Below are 16,827 nucleotides of genomic sequence, written 5' to 3' on the forward strand. Positions count from 1 at the left end.
GGGACTGTTCTTTAGGTTCTGACAAAGCAAACAGTGCTATCTTGAAATCTACAATTAACATGAACACTAAAAGAAAAAAAAAATCAATGTCATTACTACTAGCTAAACTTTAGAGCACTTCAACAGGGTATTTCAAAAGTATTATTGTCTCTAATTTATTGACAGGAACTGAGGAACAACAAAGTTAAAGGCTTTCCCAACATTATGCAGCACAGGACTTGGCAAAAGAATTCAAGTACCTTCAGGTTCACGATAACTGAAAATGAGTAAACTGACAAAATGCTACTGTTTGTACTTCACTGCACACAAGAGCCTTTCTCAGAGACGCCTACATAAAAGCAGAATAACCAGCAATATTAATGTTTAAGTCAAAAATAAACTTAGTGGCCATGAAGAAAACAAATTACAACTTCGTATGTAACAGCTGAGAAACAATGAACTTGAATGAATATCCAGTTCAGGACAAAACCTCCCTAACACATACAAAATGTTGTAAAGCACTAGGATGTCAAAACCAAAAATTAATTATCAGGTTTGTAGAACACTGTGAGAACAGAACCAGTGTTTTCTACACATGTGCTTAGCTATCTTTGAATTTCCGTATCAATCTAATGATCTGCAAAATACCTCTGGCAAATAGCTATGCTTTTTCAGCTGCTGGGTTTTTTTGGCTGCCATTGCTGTAAGCAGTACCTCTGCACAGGCTCTGGCCACCTCAATGTTGAGTAGCACTCCATGAAAGTGCTAGGTTCAGCCAGGGGGCTTCTCTCTGCAAGACGAAACTCCAAAGCATTCCAGGCAGGAACAGCATTTTGTTGTGTGCCTCCTCTACCACAGATGTCCTGTGAGGACTTGAGGGTGCTAAAATAACACAGCAATAATACATTCAAAGTCCAGCCTTCTATTAAACCTAAACTTCAGAAGTATAAAGCTGCATATAAATGCCTTCCTAATTCAGACTTGTCTATATAATATTCAGAGAACCTTACTGTGTCTGCCTCTGTAACACATCCCAGGTATCTTGCACTGTTCCCTGTTGTCTTATTCTGGAACTCCAACAACATAACTTCAGGATTTGGTGCCGATGCTAGCACATTTCAAACCTTAAACTCATTCAGTTCATGTTTCACTCCCACAGGAGACTGGCTATTTCCTTCTATCCTCTGAGGAAGCTCATAGCATGAATGACAAAATGTCAAGAATAATTAGGAAAACTAGTATTATGCCCCAAAAGAACAAAAAAATGTCGGTTTTGTCCTCCCTGGCAGGGTGTTTTCTTCTCTAAATAAAAAAGAATGGCTTTTGGCATCCATCAAGTAAGTTCAAGGCAGCATATCATTTAGAGACCACTTGTATTTATTTCTTTCCTCTGTTTTATGGCATTACCTTCTGCTCCCTCTATAGTCACAGCCTACTGTGAGAGTGGTAACAGAAAACCACTAGATTCAAAATTCCTATTCCCTTACCTAAGGAAATCACCTATAGCTTTTGCTACTCCAGATAATTCAGCAACGTATGATATAGCAGTCCAGAAAATACTCTTCCCCAGCCTCCTACTGTCACCATCTCAATGTACTTTATTTCTGCGAAGCAGTTGTTATGAACTACCACAAACTGGCATTTTACATGCCTACCCATCAAAATAAATTAAATGTCCAGACAGAGGGTTAAGTACAATTCATAATACAAGCACAGCTGCATCTCGATATGAAATACCAAGGAAAACATCTCAATGCCATGCCCTTTTCCTAAGTGCTGCAGTCTTCTAGGTTGATAGCTCAAACTTTAAGTATATAGCAACTAGAAAAACCCAACCAAATAAAGAAGCAGCCATATAGTAAGAATATAATTTGTTTCAAAGCCCCAGTGTGTGTGCCAAGATGTGTTGTGGAGCCAGCAGTTCGTTGCACACCACCCTTGAAGTGCTGACATGTTTTGACAACACTGCCACTGATCCTGATTTTTAAAGCTGAAGACAGAGTGTATGCTCACCTCAGCCATCTGCCAATACAGCAGATGAACATGTTGCATGCAGATTCCATAACCCATGTACCTCAGATCACCAGGAATCCTGTAATTAGAGGCATGCTTTCTCACTGGAGATAATACAGCTGTATGAAGTACACATACAACAGGGTTTGTCTCTATAGTGACACATACACACACAAAAAAAAATTCTGTCAGTATAAAGTGGATTAAAGTACAGGAAAACTCTCTGTAGGTGCGTTCTCTCACTGGTTTTTATGCTCAGAAACACATACTCTGAGCTTGTGAAAAAAAATCAGGAGCCATTTTCTGAAACAAGCTTTCTTTTTTAAAATCTAATGATCCTTTTGGGCATCAAGAGAAAGTAGATTTCGAGAAAACTCCTGTCACAGTCTCTAGACGACACTTCTGTTTCTTACTAATACAAAAGATCATCTGTACAAACTAGCAGAATAAGACAACTTGTAAATGTCCAGATTTTTTTCAAGGTAATCTCTCTGAAACCTCTAGAAATTCAAATGCCAATTAGCAGCAGTATGGAAACTGATGAAATCACAGAGACAGATTTCACTGTTTGGCAAATTCACAGCAATTGCTATACACAGTTTTCACTCCGTATTTCAGAACTTATGGAGCTTCACTAGCGCCCCTTTTCGCATATTTGTGTACTTTCCATGTCATCTGTGATTTGGCTAAAAATCACGTTTGGATAAATATCATTACTGTACTGCAAGAGAAGGTGTCAGTAATTTACAGAATGAAAACTTCAAATCACAAGAGTCAGTCTCGCTTTTTTGATTAGCCCAGCTGAAGCTAGTATAATTACCTGACTGAGAGAGTCTGCAGCAATGGCCTGTCCTTCAGTGCCTGATATCCACATAGGAAGCTCACTCTGACTCTGCGTATATGATCCTTAGATACACAACTCAGCCTCCTACACTTTTGTACATCTACATTTTGTACATCTAGTCCATTCCTCTACCCCTAAACATAATCAGCTCTGTAGACAATTCCTCTTCACTTACCCCTGAAAAAGGAAAGGCTCCCAGTGACAGGGACTACATCAACTACTCAAATAATGTATTCCAGTGCTTCCTCTTTCTACCTATACTTCCCCCTCCCCCCCCCCCCCCCCCCCCCCCCAGTATCTAACTTGAGCCTTCTTTGCTGCAGTTGAAATTAATTTCTTACCCAACTGCAACAGAACCAGTGCATCTTTCCAAGATTTGTTATGCATGCTCTTGGGGAAACTACAAATAGGACAATTCTTCTGTTACAGATAGACTGTCAGCTGCAGAGGTTCTTCCACTGAATAGAACAGCAGGTTTTCCTTCCTAAATTCACCTCTTTTGATAGGCTCCTCCACTCGAGAAAAGTAACAAAACTCCTTTTACATACTGTTTTTATCATAAAATGTATAATCCCATGTGTATTTGCCATTGTGGGAAAAGAAGAAAAGGGAAGATTAAACAGCAAAAGATCAGACTGCAAAACTGTAAGTTTATAAACTCACAAAACACTACTAGCTCTTTCTGTATATTCCTAAATTTAGATTTCCTCTCTGCTGTTCTAATTTACATTATTTGGGCTGTATAACTGCATTATTTTAGAGCTCAGTCCCTTTGTTAGTACTTTGAAGCCTTACATTTATTCAGTTCCAACTTTGTTCTCAAAGGAAACTGGCTATTTATTTCAGCAAATGTATTCAGCAAATGTAAATTTGGGTGAGAAACAGAATAGTTGGGTATAATGTTGCAGAAGTTCAGCATAACTATTAGCTCTGCTGTCTCAATTCAAGCCTTTCTTCCTCCTTGTGGGATTCACAATTATAATATTTATAGATAAATAAGGATGGAATCTATGGAAATGATATTAAAGCTTTTGATAGTTCACAGTAACCAGCAGTAAATTCAGCACACTGGTAGTATAGTCTTATTGCAGTAAGACTACACCATAACAAAGTACCACTGTTGGGGTTTTTTTGTTTGGGTGGTTGGTTTTTTTAAAAATTTTAAAACATACAACATACTCAAAATACAAGCAGGAAGTACAGTCCTGAATTTGAATTCCTGAATCACATTGCAAGAGCTCTGAAATCCACTCCAGTTCACAAAGACCTCCTCTGCAAGAGGAGACTAGCCACTCCATGCTGCAGCCCCCCAGGATATACCGGTTCCTTTTTTTTCCCCTCACAAGTCTGTCCACTTAATTGGTAAGGATAAGAAGTCTCTCCTTTGGTGGGCTAAGTGTTTCAGAGGCCAGAAAGGATCCTTGTGAAAACGTAGTTTAGCCTTTTGTATAAAAGACAGCTGAAATCCATTCTCATTTCAAGTTAAGTATGACTTGCAACTGATTTATACTAATGAAGAATCCACCCTTCTCTAGGTAAAATGTTCAAATGGTTGGTTATTCTTCCCTGTGTTAAAAACCTGTACCTAAGTCAAGTATGAATTTGTTTGGCTCCAACGTCCAACCTCCGGGTCTTGTTATGCCTTTGTCTGCCTGACAAAACATAACTATTTCAATACCAATGCAAATAATAAATTACACTATGTGTTACCCAAACAGCAATCCTCCTTAACTGCACCCCTGGGACAGCTCTAACACCACCTTACTGGAGCTAGCTGACAAAGCTCTTGGCAACAAGTATGCTATCAAACATCTGTTGTGACACCCCTTTTAAGCGCCCCCTCTCCCACACCATATGGCCATCTCCACTGCACGGTACCGCAAGGCCACAACACAGCTATCATCACTCCCTGTCCTCTCTGGGGAAGCCAGACACTGACTGATAATTTCACACAGACTTCACACTCCATCAGCAGGAAAAACAGCCCACTGCAGTGAAAGGAGACGTGCAGAGCATGTCTGTGTTGCTACACTCCCTGCCCACGTTGCTGCCAGAAAACCCTCCTCACGGAGGTGTAGCATACTCTAGAACAAGGGATTCTTTTTTTTTTTTTTTTTTTTTTGGCCTAGCATTGCTCTTGCTCCTCCTAGATGACAACTGCTGTGCTCCCTCTGTAATCGGGCTTACACCTGAGACTTTGTCAACACAGCTAAGGCTGCTGTGGGGGTGGGGAAATGGTCACAGAAGACAAAGCAAAAACATTACATTGTAGATCTAGCTTCCCACTGACTTGAAGAGGTTTGTTGTCACGTGAGACCTTACAACAAGATAGCCGAGCAAGACAGAAGAAATTCTTCCACACGCTCAAGTGACATAACTCCTTACTGTGAGTCAGGGTAATACAGCAGCAGCATTACTACTGACCAACAGATATAAATAATAATAGAGACACAGGGAATGAGGAAATTGAGTTTCCAGATGAAAACCCTACCACAAGTCTGATGAAGGATATCTGGTATCAGACATTTTATTTCCCACAGTTACAAAATTATCATTTAAATCCTCTGTTCATAGTTACTGAAGTCATTAGGTTCAAAGCCTGTGCACACAGTATAAATGTCATTCCCACAGTGGACACTGGGCAAAGAAAGAACTAATGGGAATATGCCAGCACCCTAAAAAGACAGGATTGCGGATAATACCCTTCATTCTGCTTTGAACCCAGTGAAAGTCATTAGATCAGTTCGAGCAAAGCCTTGCAGTAGTAATCTTTCAAAAACACTGCTGTCAAAAGTCCAGAAAACCAAAACCTAAATTGCCCTTAATAAAGGTTTCCTCAATATTGCCCCCCTTAAAAAAAAAAAAAAAAAAATAAAAAAAAATTTAAAAAAAAAAAAAAAAGAAGAAGAAGAAGAAAAAAATAAATCAAGCTCTTTAAGGAACTTGAAAGGCAAATTTCCCATTTGGAGAAGAAAATGGTGATACGAAGACATGCTTACAGATGCTTTCATAGCAAAGCTATTAATCATCCCGAGTGCACCCAGGTCAACTCATGAACTGAGGAGGGCACGTGCTGCCCAAGAGTTGCAGCTGCTAAGACACTGCAGCCCTCTGGCTGCTTGACTCTCAGGCTGCCCTCCTCTTTTGGATTCCCAGTATGGCAAAACACTGCTTAGATGATTATTAAATACAACTGTAAACTGGGCAGGGAAGATGCTCCATACGGGGCCACAGGCTATACTCACAAGGCTGTGCTTTACCCGAACAGCTTGCAGAGCCCTCATTTCCTGAAGTGAGCGCACTGCCTGTGTTAAAGTAACTGCATTAAACACTTTCAATTACATTTAAATCAAAAAAAGATCTTGATACCTTGTAAGCATTACTGATAAACAAGTCAAACTCAGTAGTACAAACCTCACCTCAGCCCTCAGGATTCCCCCATACATAAAACTCTCACCAAGAGTGCAAAGTCTCCGAATGGAACACCTGGAGATTGACTCTCTATTTGCACAGCTGCTCTGTGACACAAGTCAGCCTCGGGAAATTCTGAAGTGATTTAAGTCACACCATCTGCTAAACAAGGGCCTAGGTGTGGTTTCAACCCAGCATCCTTTTAACTTACCCTGAGCAACCAGAGCTTTGGCCTGTGCTTACGTCTGGTCTATACATCCATGCTTTGCTTGCCATGGCTAAATCAGCTGTAGGTATAAAAGCAAGTTAAGTCTCACACATATATAGAGAGATTTCATTGACATACCAGTGCCCTTCTGCTATGGAAGCAGAATGGTACTCTTCTTTCATATCTGCTTTTGTAGCATATATAATTGTGAATTATGTTTGTGGGAAGAAAAACAAAAAAAGAACAAACGCCTCTCCTGACAGCCATTGCTATGCGCCCACCATGCAGGTCCACAGACACCCTTACTGACACTGTCACAGAGGCCAAACCTTTCCTAGATGACAAATGCTTAAGGCCTCAGTACTTTGTAGTGTCAGCGTATTTTCCTTTTGCAGCAAAACTGACATCTGTGTGTCAGACACACAGACAGCTTTTACCACCAAAGCCACTGGTCAATTTGGTCAAAATCTGTATGTATGAATATTTCCAAACTACTCCCTTATTTCTGTGTTGCCCAGGAACAATGTTGATCGGATAATTTTGGGGAATGAATAGAAGGGAAAGAGGAGCTAGAGTAGAAGAAAAAATGAAATAAACCAAAACAGAACCCACACCAGCAGTCACAACTACAAAATAAATTCATTGCAAGGGGACAGGTTCTGCTCCTATTGAAATCACCGGCCAGCTTTCCATTTATTTCAATTGGCCTGATAAACACATGTGTCCCTCCAGCTTCTGTCCTGCCAGAGAGGAAGGCTGGCAAACAATCCATCAACACAAGCTACAAAGAATCAGCACTAGTGCTGAGAAAATTCGACTGCCATTCAAAATAAAATTCAAAGCGAGGAAATGACAGGAAAAGCCTTCCAGCAGCTTCAACTGCAACTGGATGTACAGCAATAGCTTTAATTTAAAAGCAATCCAAAAGCTACTCTGTGTACTCTCTACGTAAAATTTAACTAACCGAACGTTCCTGTAGCAACTTTAAATTCTCAATTCTCTTTTTAATTATGCAAAGGCAGTACTACACAAACACTGTTAATCATATTCCTCGTGTTTAAAGTCTGAGTTGGATAGAAAGGAGAACCCGTTTCCATAAATTATTTGCATGTAATCCAGCACAGCTATAATTTACAGAAAGACGTAAGCCAAGAATCTTAAGAACAGGTTATCCTTCGCTGTGATCAGGTATAGTCACTTTGGCAGACATGACAACTGACAGTCAGTTCTTTTCAATTTTGAAATTATTTGGCAATAGATCAGATTAGTTAATCTTACTAGACACACTGCAAATTCCCCTCTCTCTGTAGCAATCAGAGATAGGGAATGTTTTATAATGTACTAGCAAGCAGGTGTATACATCCGAGGTCTCTCCTGTGGATTTACTGTATTTTATACTGGATAAGATCTACTACTAGGTTGTTGGAGTTGGGGATTTTTTGTTTGTGGGTTGTTTTTTGGTTTGGTTTGGTTTTGGTTTGTTTTGGGTTTTTGTTTTTGTTTTTTTTTTTGTTGTTTGTTTGTTTTTTTTTGGGGGGGGGGGTTGAAAAGAGAACACACACACTCTCTCCTCCCTCCTCTCCTTTTATCCACATTTTTCAACAACAGTGCTTTGAGACCAGCATAGATTATTTTTATTGTCATACAGACAGAAATGTAACAAATTTTAGCTAGTAATTTCCCTGGGCAAAGCACTAAACAGCGCTGTTCTTAAAGGTCCAAATCCCTTAGGTTACATCCAAACCTAAAACGTGCTAGAAGTGAAAGGTGCTGAGAACTGACCTACGAAGAGAAGCCCTTTTGCTTGTTTTCAGGTGGCTTGTTTGCTTGGGTGGCTTTGGTTACTGGGATTTTTTTAGTTTGTTTTTTTCCTTTTTAAGACTTTGATTTTAAGTTTTACTCTCAATGCTGCTATTTTCTGCATATATTAAGCTTTGATTAATGTCTCAGGATGTTCAAATCCAAAGCAAATCCACAAGTATGCCTGGGATTTGTTATTTTGTATCTTGAAAAATCTGAAGCCTATATGTATTATGTTTTCTCCTGTGTAAATAAACTGCCTCATTTCTTTGCTCCATATTCAATTTCTCCATAAATCAGACTCGGATGAGCTTTGCAAACAGGAAAAAAAAGAAAAGTGTCTTCTGTTTACCACTTCCAGAAAGTAAAACTAGCTTTTATATATATGTACCCACACAGATTTGAGATATAACATAACGTTAACATATTTCAGCAGTTTCACAGCAGCTTTAAGAGCCGACCGGAGACATGCAAGGAAAATGCAGTAAAGAAAAAGCATAACCTTAAAGTCCATTATTTTCCTTGACCTCTTGTACTGTTTCAAGATTAATATTTTGCTCTTTAAACGCTAACAAGTTTAAAGGGTTTTCAGCAGTTCTGCACACATTTAACTGGATACAAACAACATGGAACATTTTGAGGTCTAGAATAAATGTATTTCCCATCTCTTTATCTGATGTTAAATCACAGGACAGAAGGGAAAACAAACAAACAAAACCACCAAAGAGGGAAAAGAAGAGACTACAGGAGGCCAGCTAGTGTATCTCCTAGCTTTAATGCTCAATCTGCTACACCTAAGTGACTCCTTACAGAACTCTGTGTAAGCTGCTCTTGAAAGCCTCAACTGACGGGAAATAACAGGACCTTCCAAAAGGAATTTATCTCAGTGCTTTACTCTTTGTGCAAGCAGCAACAAATGCAAGTTTTTGCCTCAGAAGCTCCAGTGATGTCATTATTGCTTATACTCTGGCAGGTTTTTTGTGGAGAGTTTTTTGTTTGTTTTGGGGTTTTTTTGGGGGTTGTGGTGGTGGGGTGTTAAGATCACCTCAATCCCCTCCACCATTATATTCCCATCCAACAAATCAACTATGCCCTATTAGTGACTGCAAGATACGGAACTATTGGTGCACTGACACCACAGAAAATGAGAATCTATCATCCACACAAACAGCAACTGGCTTCATTTTCAACTTACTTCAAAAGAGGGTTCTGTGTGTATGTGCACGTGCAACAATATTAATGTATATTCATTTTCCTATTAGCTCGAATGGTTAAAGATTACTTGCTGCCCTGCTCCAAATAACACACCTGCATAAAAAAAAAAAAAAAAGATAAAGAACTCCACAAGCTGTAAGTGTGAAAGCAAAGAACTAAAAGGAAGTGGTGAGGTTAACAATGATTATGCCTGGTAAATACAGTCTGTAATACTTCAGTTGTAAGTGCACCTGTAAGTAATCTATACAGTAATGCTTACAGAACAACTGCTGACCCAGCACAGCAGATTAGCAAGCAGCAGGGTCTGAGGCTGAATATTTAGAACTACTTCAAAAACAAGCTAAGGCAACTCAGGTAACTAAATGAATGGTGTTACTACTTACATGAAATGAAGAGCAGGTCAGCAACACTCATGTAAAAAAAGCATTTTAAATGTGTTTCAATTGAAAAGACAGAACAGTATAACAGCCACACGGAAGGGTTCACTAATTTCATTGAAGAACTCCTGAAGTAGTCTTAAAGGACTGACACCCCCCCTAACGTTTTTCAAATTAGGTGAACTCAATCACAGCTTTTGAATGATCTGATTCACCTGAAAACCACTACTCTGACCCTAGGACAGTGGCACAAAGCCTGTAAAATCACAGACCTATCTAACAGCCTGGGACTCCACCCCTTCCCATATGCCTTTAATGTTCAACAGCTGACAGACACCATCAGGTTGATTTCCTAACCCCACGACTGTCTTTATATCTGCCACAATTCTGTGCATTAGACTGCAAGATAATGCATTATAGAGGCCATGCACATCTCTCATGAAGGGACATTTAGATGGCTGTTGGCACTTAGAGCAGGATGGAAGTCATTCAGTGAATGGCAAACACATCAGTGTTTTACAAATAACTTTCAATCCTTAGTGTGAGAGAAAAGGGAACATTAAGGAAGAATTTCAAGCCCCAGGCATTTAAAAAGGAATGCAGTGATATAATCCTTTCAGAGGTTACTTGTTTACAGTCAGTAACATTTCCAGGAGAAGACATATAGTAAAGCAAGTAAAGACAATCAAGCTTGTGGAATGATGGAAGAGCATTCACAGCGTATTGTGTCTTCCTCTTGTTCTCTTTGCTTTAAATTCAATGCAGAATTTTATAGTCCCTTTGCACAAAGAGACAACTATATATTTCCACATAATTCTGAAGCAGGCTTTGTCCTATTTCTTGTGGTTCCGTCTCTCATGACATATAGATGACCTTGCTTCAGTGAGATGAAGCTAGCACACCCTCTTCTCAGTGGACCAGGTCTTAACCACCTTTGACACAGCATAGCTCAGGAGCACGTTTGGTCACAGGACTCAGGGTGCAGAGAGGTGGGGACAGAAGGGAACCAACACTCACTGGCAGCACAGGCTCCCTGCCAGGCATAGGCAGCTTGGCTCCAACAAACCCCCTGCAAGGCACAGAAGAGAGCAGAAGGACCAGATCTGCTGTTTCTTTGCAGTCCCTCTGCTGTAACAAGACAAAATGCTCCTATTGGGAGCTGTTGGATTATAAACTGAGGAGGATATCCTCCTTCTGCATCACTCCACTTGATAAAGCCAATAATGAGCTGCGCTTCAAGGACTGTGTAAGGCAAAGAATCACTAATCACACTTGGAGATGAGCGAGAAGCCAGGCCATGTTATGGCACACAATGTAAAACATCTCCTGTGAGCTTAGTAAACTGGCACCCTGCCCTTCTAAAAGTCTCAAGTGGTATTCAGGGGCAACCTTGTTAGAGGATGCTACAGCACTTCCACTGTTAAACAGTCACAAGCACAGCACACCCAACTCCTACAGTTCATGGTATTAAAATAAATTATAAACACTTGTCGCTTTGAAAAGGTGCCTGCAGCACAGTCTGGGACAAGCAGCAGGAGGCAATGATAGTACAAGAGACTGGTAGAAACAGCAGGAGGGAAATGCCTAGTCTGTCAAAGGATGCTCCAGAAGAAACAAAGCTACTCTTGTCATGATTCACAGGCCGTAGTGCCACACCAATATAAGGCTTCAACAACAGCAGCATCACAGCTTCAACCTGCGAAGCTTCTGCCTGACCCTTTCACCGTAGCATACAGGACTTCAGGGTGGAATCCTGTGAGCCTTTTTAACAGTCTCATTTCATGAGAAAATAAAAATACATTTGTCTCAGTACGTAAAACAAATTCAGAGCTCGATCCCACTTTAAATATTACCTCATTACCCATTCTAAACTACTTTAAGCAAACCAACACAGTTCTGAAGCTCACAGCACAGCTTTGTGACTGTAGCATGGTGATTTTCAGCTGTGCTCCGGCTGTTTGACTGAATAATGTTCAAAGTCCCTGAGCATGTTAGTTAGCACAGCAGTTCTCAAACACCTACTACTTGGACCTCAATCAGGTGCTATACAGGGAGACACGTACTCTCAGTAAGAACTCACTCTAACTACACCAACTAAAATTACCAAGGTGCAAGTGGTGCTGAAATTCCAACTCAGGTACCTATTATTAGGCTCTTGACCCTGTGTTTTATTTTATCCTGCATATATATCAGCATCATTTCTGAACACCTTCAAAATGAAAAATAAAGTAACTAATAAGCTCCAAACATAGCTGATAAGTCTTTCATGTTCTCCCCACCATGATGTGCTACTGTGTTTACATAGGGCTTTAGAAAGCAACCAGAAACATTATATACATAGCTGTTCATTCATATTATTGAAGGCAAGGGGACAAGGTCCATAGTACTCCAATGTCCTCGCAAGGGCTTAATTTGTAACCTCAGATCTCACCTCCAAGAAGCATCATGTTCTACACAGATTAGCTTTATAATATTTGGATACTTAAATACATATCCCATTGAAGCAAACAGATGGTACATACTGGTACTTCCTCAAGGAGAAACTGGGAGCCTCATTTCACCTTTGCAGTTTTGAAAACCTTATTTCTGAGTCCCCCAAGCGGGATACCAGATTTAAAACTGTGGAATCACCAAATACATCGACTCCCCCTTGCATACTTTGACCAGGATAAACCAACTGGAAATGCCGCTAACGAATGTAATGCTGACAAAGATCCAGATGCAGTACCACTGTGTATTTCACAGGCATGCTATCCTGCATAACCAAGTCGATTCATATACTTGTAGCAGCCATTTCTTCAGAAGGCGTTGGCAACCTGACACCCAGCTGAAGCCTCTGGTCTGAAAAGGCTGTGGGTCATCTAAAAACCGTGACCAAACATCTCAAATCTTCAACTCTAATCAGACGTAACCAAAGCGGGGTGGGGTGGGGGGGTGTGGTATGTGTGGAACAAACACAACAAAATCACCTGACAGACAGCTAGCTCCTGGAAACTGGGGATATAAGGTAGGCTTAATATCATACAAATGCCTATCAAAAACAACTATCTCAGAATATAAATAGCAGTGCCTGTTCTTTCCCAGGGATAAATTCTTAAGGTACTTTTTTTGTCTCACCTTACTATATACTTAGTAAGGTTATTCCTCATTTCACACAAGAGGACATCACACTGCGATGAATCAAAGCTAACCCATTAAAATCTCACCTTCAGGCTCATTCCCTCTTTCTACGCAAAGCAATGATGCATACACATGCACAGAATCACATGTACATTTCTGGCAGGAATACCTTGAGTACAGCTTTACCTGTTACTAGCTTTGAATATACCCTGAGGAAGTTTTTTGGTTTTTTAAACTAGAGCAAAACGTGATTTCAACAAAATAAGACTACCGGAAGGAATTTAAACATGGTCTTGAACTGCTAGCTATAAAAATGTATTTAATTATTGAAGGTGTACATTCTGTTACACTCTTCCCCTCCTCCAGATCCTACTAGTAAATAAATAACAATATATACATCACCATGGCAGCTTAAGCCTCAGTGCCAGAACAGGGCAGAAAAGAGCAGTGCTCAGCTGCTATGCCAAAATGATTTTTATGCAGCTTTAAGATCACGTTATAGAAAGGTAAAATATTTACTGTTTAGAACAGCATCACTGCATAGCAAATTGGGCCCTACCGAATTAGATGCTGCATAGGCCTCCGAGGAAGCCTAAGCCTGCTCTCAGCAGCACACAAGCTACTTGCATGAACCTGTGCTGGCTGCAGGCGCTCTACCCTTTGCAGAGATGACGAATAATGATACACATTAATAACGCCCGCCTCTCAGGTTTCAGAAATAATACACCAAATTAGAACACTCAAGAACATCTTGGGGAGGGGGGGACCCAACAAATAAAATCCCCCTGACATCCCCCAGAGCTTTGCCTTACCGAAGCAAAGAGGCAAGCGGGGTGCAGGGGGTGCCTGCCGGGAAGAGCCCAAAGGCAGAAGGGTCAGCACCTCGGAAGGCCAAGGGGGCCCAGCCCACCCAGGGAAACCGAAGGAAGCGGAGGGAAGATACCCAGTAAACCCAACGGGGTGGAAATTTCAAATACCGACTTTAACTCCCAAGGGGTAAACTCGCTAATAAATGGGTATATTTATAACAGAAGGCAGGCTCAGCGCGGCGCACCCGTGCCCGGCCGGGCAGTCCCTCACGCCGAGGCAGCGGCCCCGCACACGGCCAGAGCGCGGGGCTTTAGGACCCAGCGCGCCCGAGTGGCGGCGGCGCGGGGGGGGGGGGGCGGCTGCAGCGCTCAGCGGCGTTACCGGGCGGGAGGCACAGCCGTCCCGCTCCCAGCGGAGCTGCCCCCGGGAGAGCCCCCTCCCCGCGGCGGGGGGCGGCGGCGGGAGGTACCATACCGGCGGGCAGGAGGCAGTCCAGCGGCGTGAAAGCGCGCTCCATGGCCCCGGGCCGCCCTAATCGTGGGGCGGGCACACTGACAAAGCACGGAGGAGCCCCGAGCCTCACGGCTCACCTCAGCGCGGCGGGCACCGGGACCAGGACTACTGGGACCGGGATGGGGGGAGAGGGGGGGCGGCGGCAGTCGGGGATTAGCGGTACCCCTTTCCCTCCTCTCTGAGGAACAGCCTCCGCAGGGCGCCGCGCCCTAGCGAGCAGGCGGCAGATAGTGGTGCTAACCATGCGTCCTCCCGCCCGCCCCCGGGGTGGCGCGTCTAACCGGGCGGCGAGCGGCTGGGGAGGGAAGGTAAACCGAGAGAATCGATGGCCGCCGCCATCCGTTGCTCGGCGGTGGATTCAGCAGCGGGAAGGCGGGGCGGGAGGGAGCGGCCTGAGCCCTGCCCTCGCTGATTGGCCGCCGGGGCGGGAGGAGCTACGCTGAGGCGGAGCGGACGGGCGGGTAGGCTGCACCACGCCGGCTGCGGGGCCTGAGGGGACGGGTGGCGGGGGGACGGGACTGGCTGTGCTCCGCCGTCCGGCGCGTTACCTTTCCCCCCCCCGGGCTTCCGAGACCTGAGCGATGCCGGCATTGTCACCACTGCGTGTGGAGAGGCCGCGAAGGGCAGCTGCCGGGCGAAGAACGTGGCACCGTGGCCTCTTTTCTTTTTTTTTTTTATTAAAAAAGCGGCCGCAGAGGACTTCCTGTTTATTAAACGTTATCTAGCGTTCGGAGGGGTTCCTTACGGCAAAGAGTGATAAACACCGTCATAAAAAAGAAAACAAACCCCACGAGTCGCTGCCTGTGCTGGAAGCGTTCTGCTTTGAGAGCCCGTAATGGAACAGCTCACTCAAAATAGAAGTTAATAGCTTTCAGCCCATTGAAACCGGAAAAAACCCTAACCTGCAGCTGGGAGAACTGCAGCTGCAGCGCTGGGCACGGCCTGGGGCCCGCGGGCCCTCAGGGAGCGGCCCGTTTCTCCCCCCTCGGCGAGGCCGGGCGGGGCCATGGCGGCGTTTGGGCCGCAGCTGAACTTTTAACTGAAAGTGTTTTACGGTCATCGCAAAACTTGCTGGTTTCTAACCGCCCGCAGCCGCTTAACTGGGACGTTCATTTTCGAGCGCGAAATGCGTCACGCCTGTTAGACTTGTGCAGGGAGCACTGGAGTCGAGCTTTTACACCCAAACCCCACCCCTGGGGGCTCCCCCCTTGCCTCCGCGCCTACCCCACCGCTCCCCCAGGGCTTCCCCCCCGCAGCCCGGGCACGGCGGCGGCAGAGGGCAGCAGAGGAGCGCAGCGCGCCCAGCGCCGCCGGCCATGGCAGCGCCGGCCCAACGCCCCCCGCCCCCCCCCCCCCCCCGAGGCACCCCCCGCTGAGACACACACGCCGGGGCACCCCGCGGCGGGCCGCCACCGCAGGCGCTGGCTTTAGAGCAGTTCGGGAAAGAGGCGGCGACAGCCGGTTGGCGCTCTGGCGGGACGCCCCGCTGCTCGGATTCCCGCTGGATCAACAGGATTTGGGTGGGCTCAGTGTGACGACAGCAGGCTCCTTGGCTGGAGGTGTTGGGCTGCGGGTCCCGCCCGGACCTTCCCCAGCAGCTGCCCTGCCACCTGCAAGAGGTTACGCTCTAACAAGCAATTTTAGTCTACGGAGACTGACAGAAATGAGAGGTTGTTGGGAAACAAAAGATCCTAAGGGCAGCGAGAGATTACCGCCATTTACACTATAGGAATAGAAAAGGTTTTGTTTCACTTTTGTGGTATTTGAAAGTTTTCTTCCCTCTCCACTGAGAACTCGAGTTTCAAAGGTGATTAGGTTTGTATCATATCAATACAAAGGCTTGTATCATCTCAGCATCACTCCTTAAGAACAACCAGCATTGGGAAGGAGAAGCTTTGCCCTTCCTCCCAAGAAGAGAGCTAGCAACAGTTTTTTCCTGTCAGGCATGGGATGTTCCTCAGTAAATATTACACCTGCTCTTCCAGGTAGCAGGTAAGGTGCTGTCCCCTCATGGGGACCACCATGCAGTTGGCCTGTGCTCTCCCTCTCGTAATTAACCGTTTTCTAGTTCTCCCTCTTTCAATTTTGCCAGGCACTTTCCTACTGCCTGGTAAAATTACTAAAGCCTTCTCCAGCATAGCTTATTTTTCTTCAGTGTCTGTCAGTATGTGTGTAAACTTTGTGTTTAATTTCTTCTTGGAGGGGTACCATCTGGTACAAGTAGTTGCTGATAAGCAGCAGTGGCTTCTTATACGTGAGAACAGCCATACCTCTTCTGGGGGAAGGTCCATCTCGGTCAGGGCCCCCTTACTGCCAGTATTCACTTACAAGCCTTCCTCCTCCTGTTCTTCTTTGCTCCTTTACAACATTTACTTTCTTCTGTAAATGCAACAACTTCAGTCTCTCCGCTGTCTTCATATCAGTCAAGATGCTTTTCCCACCTCTGTCAGTCCTAGGGTTCCAGGCAATCCTTTACAGGCACTGCTGCAAAAAAAGTAATTGTACCTCTGTTAATCATAGCAAAGCATGATTCATCA

At 43.9% G+C, this 16,827-nt stretch overlaps 1 protein-coding gene across 3 annotated transcripts in view; it reads right to left on the reverse strand.

Moving 5' to 3' along the window:
• TPK1 (thiamin pyrophosphokinase 1) overlaps positions 1–15,550 on the reverse strand; it is a 314,750-nt gene extending 299,200 nt beyond the window's left edge. Inside the window, exon 1 of one of the 3 annotated variants that reach the window (XM_080386111.1) lies at positions 14,252–15,550. In XM_080386111.1, coding sequence (XP_080242237.1) covers positions 14,252–14,294 — 43 coding nt within the window. In that variant the 5' untranslated portion in view covers positions 14,295–15,550. The remainder of the gene's footprint in view (positions 1–14,251) is intronic. The other 2 variants (XM_080386108.1, XM_080386110.1) reach the window with 2 other exon arrangements.
• Positions 15,551–16,827: the final 1,277 nt, after the last annotated feature.

Source organism: Falco punctatus, assembly GCF_963210335.1.
Source record: "Falco punctatus genome assembly, chromosome: 4".
NCBI lineage: Eukaryota > Metazoa > Chordata > Aves > Falconiformes > Falconidae > Falco > Falco punctatus.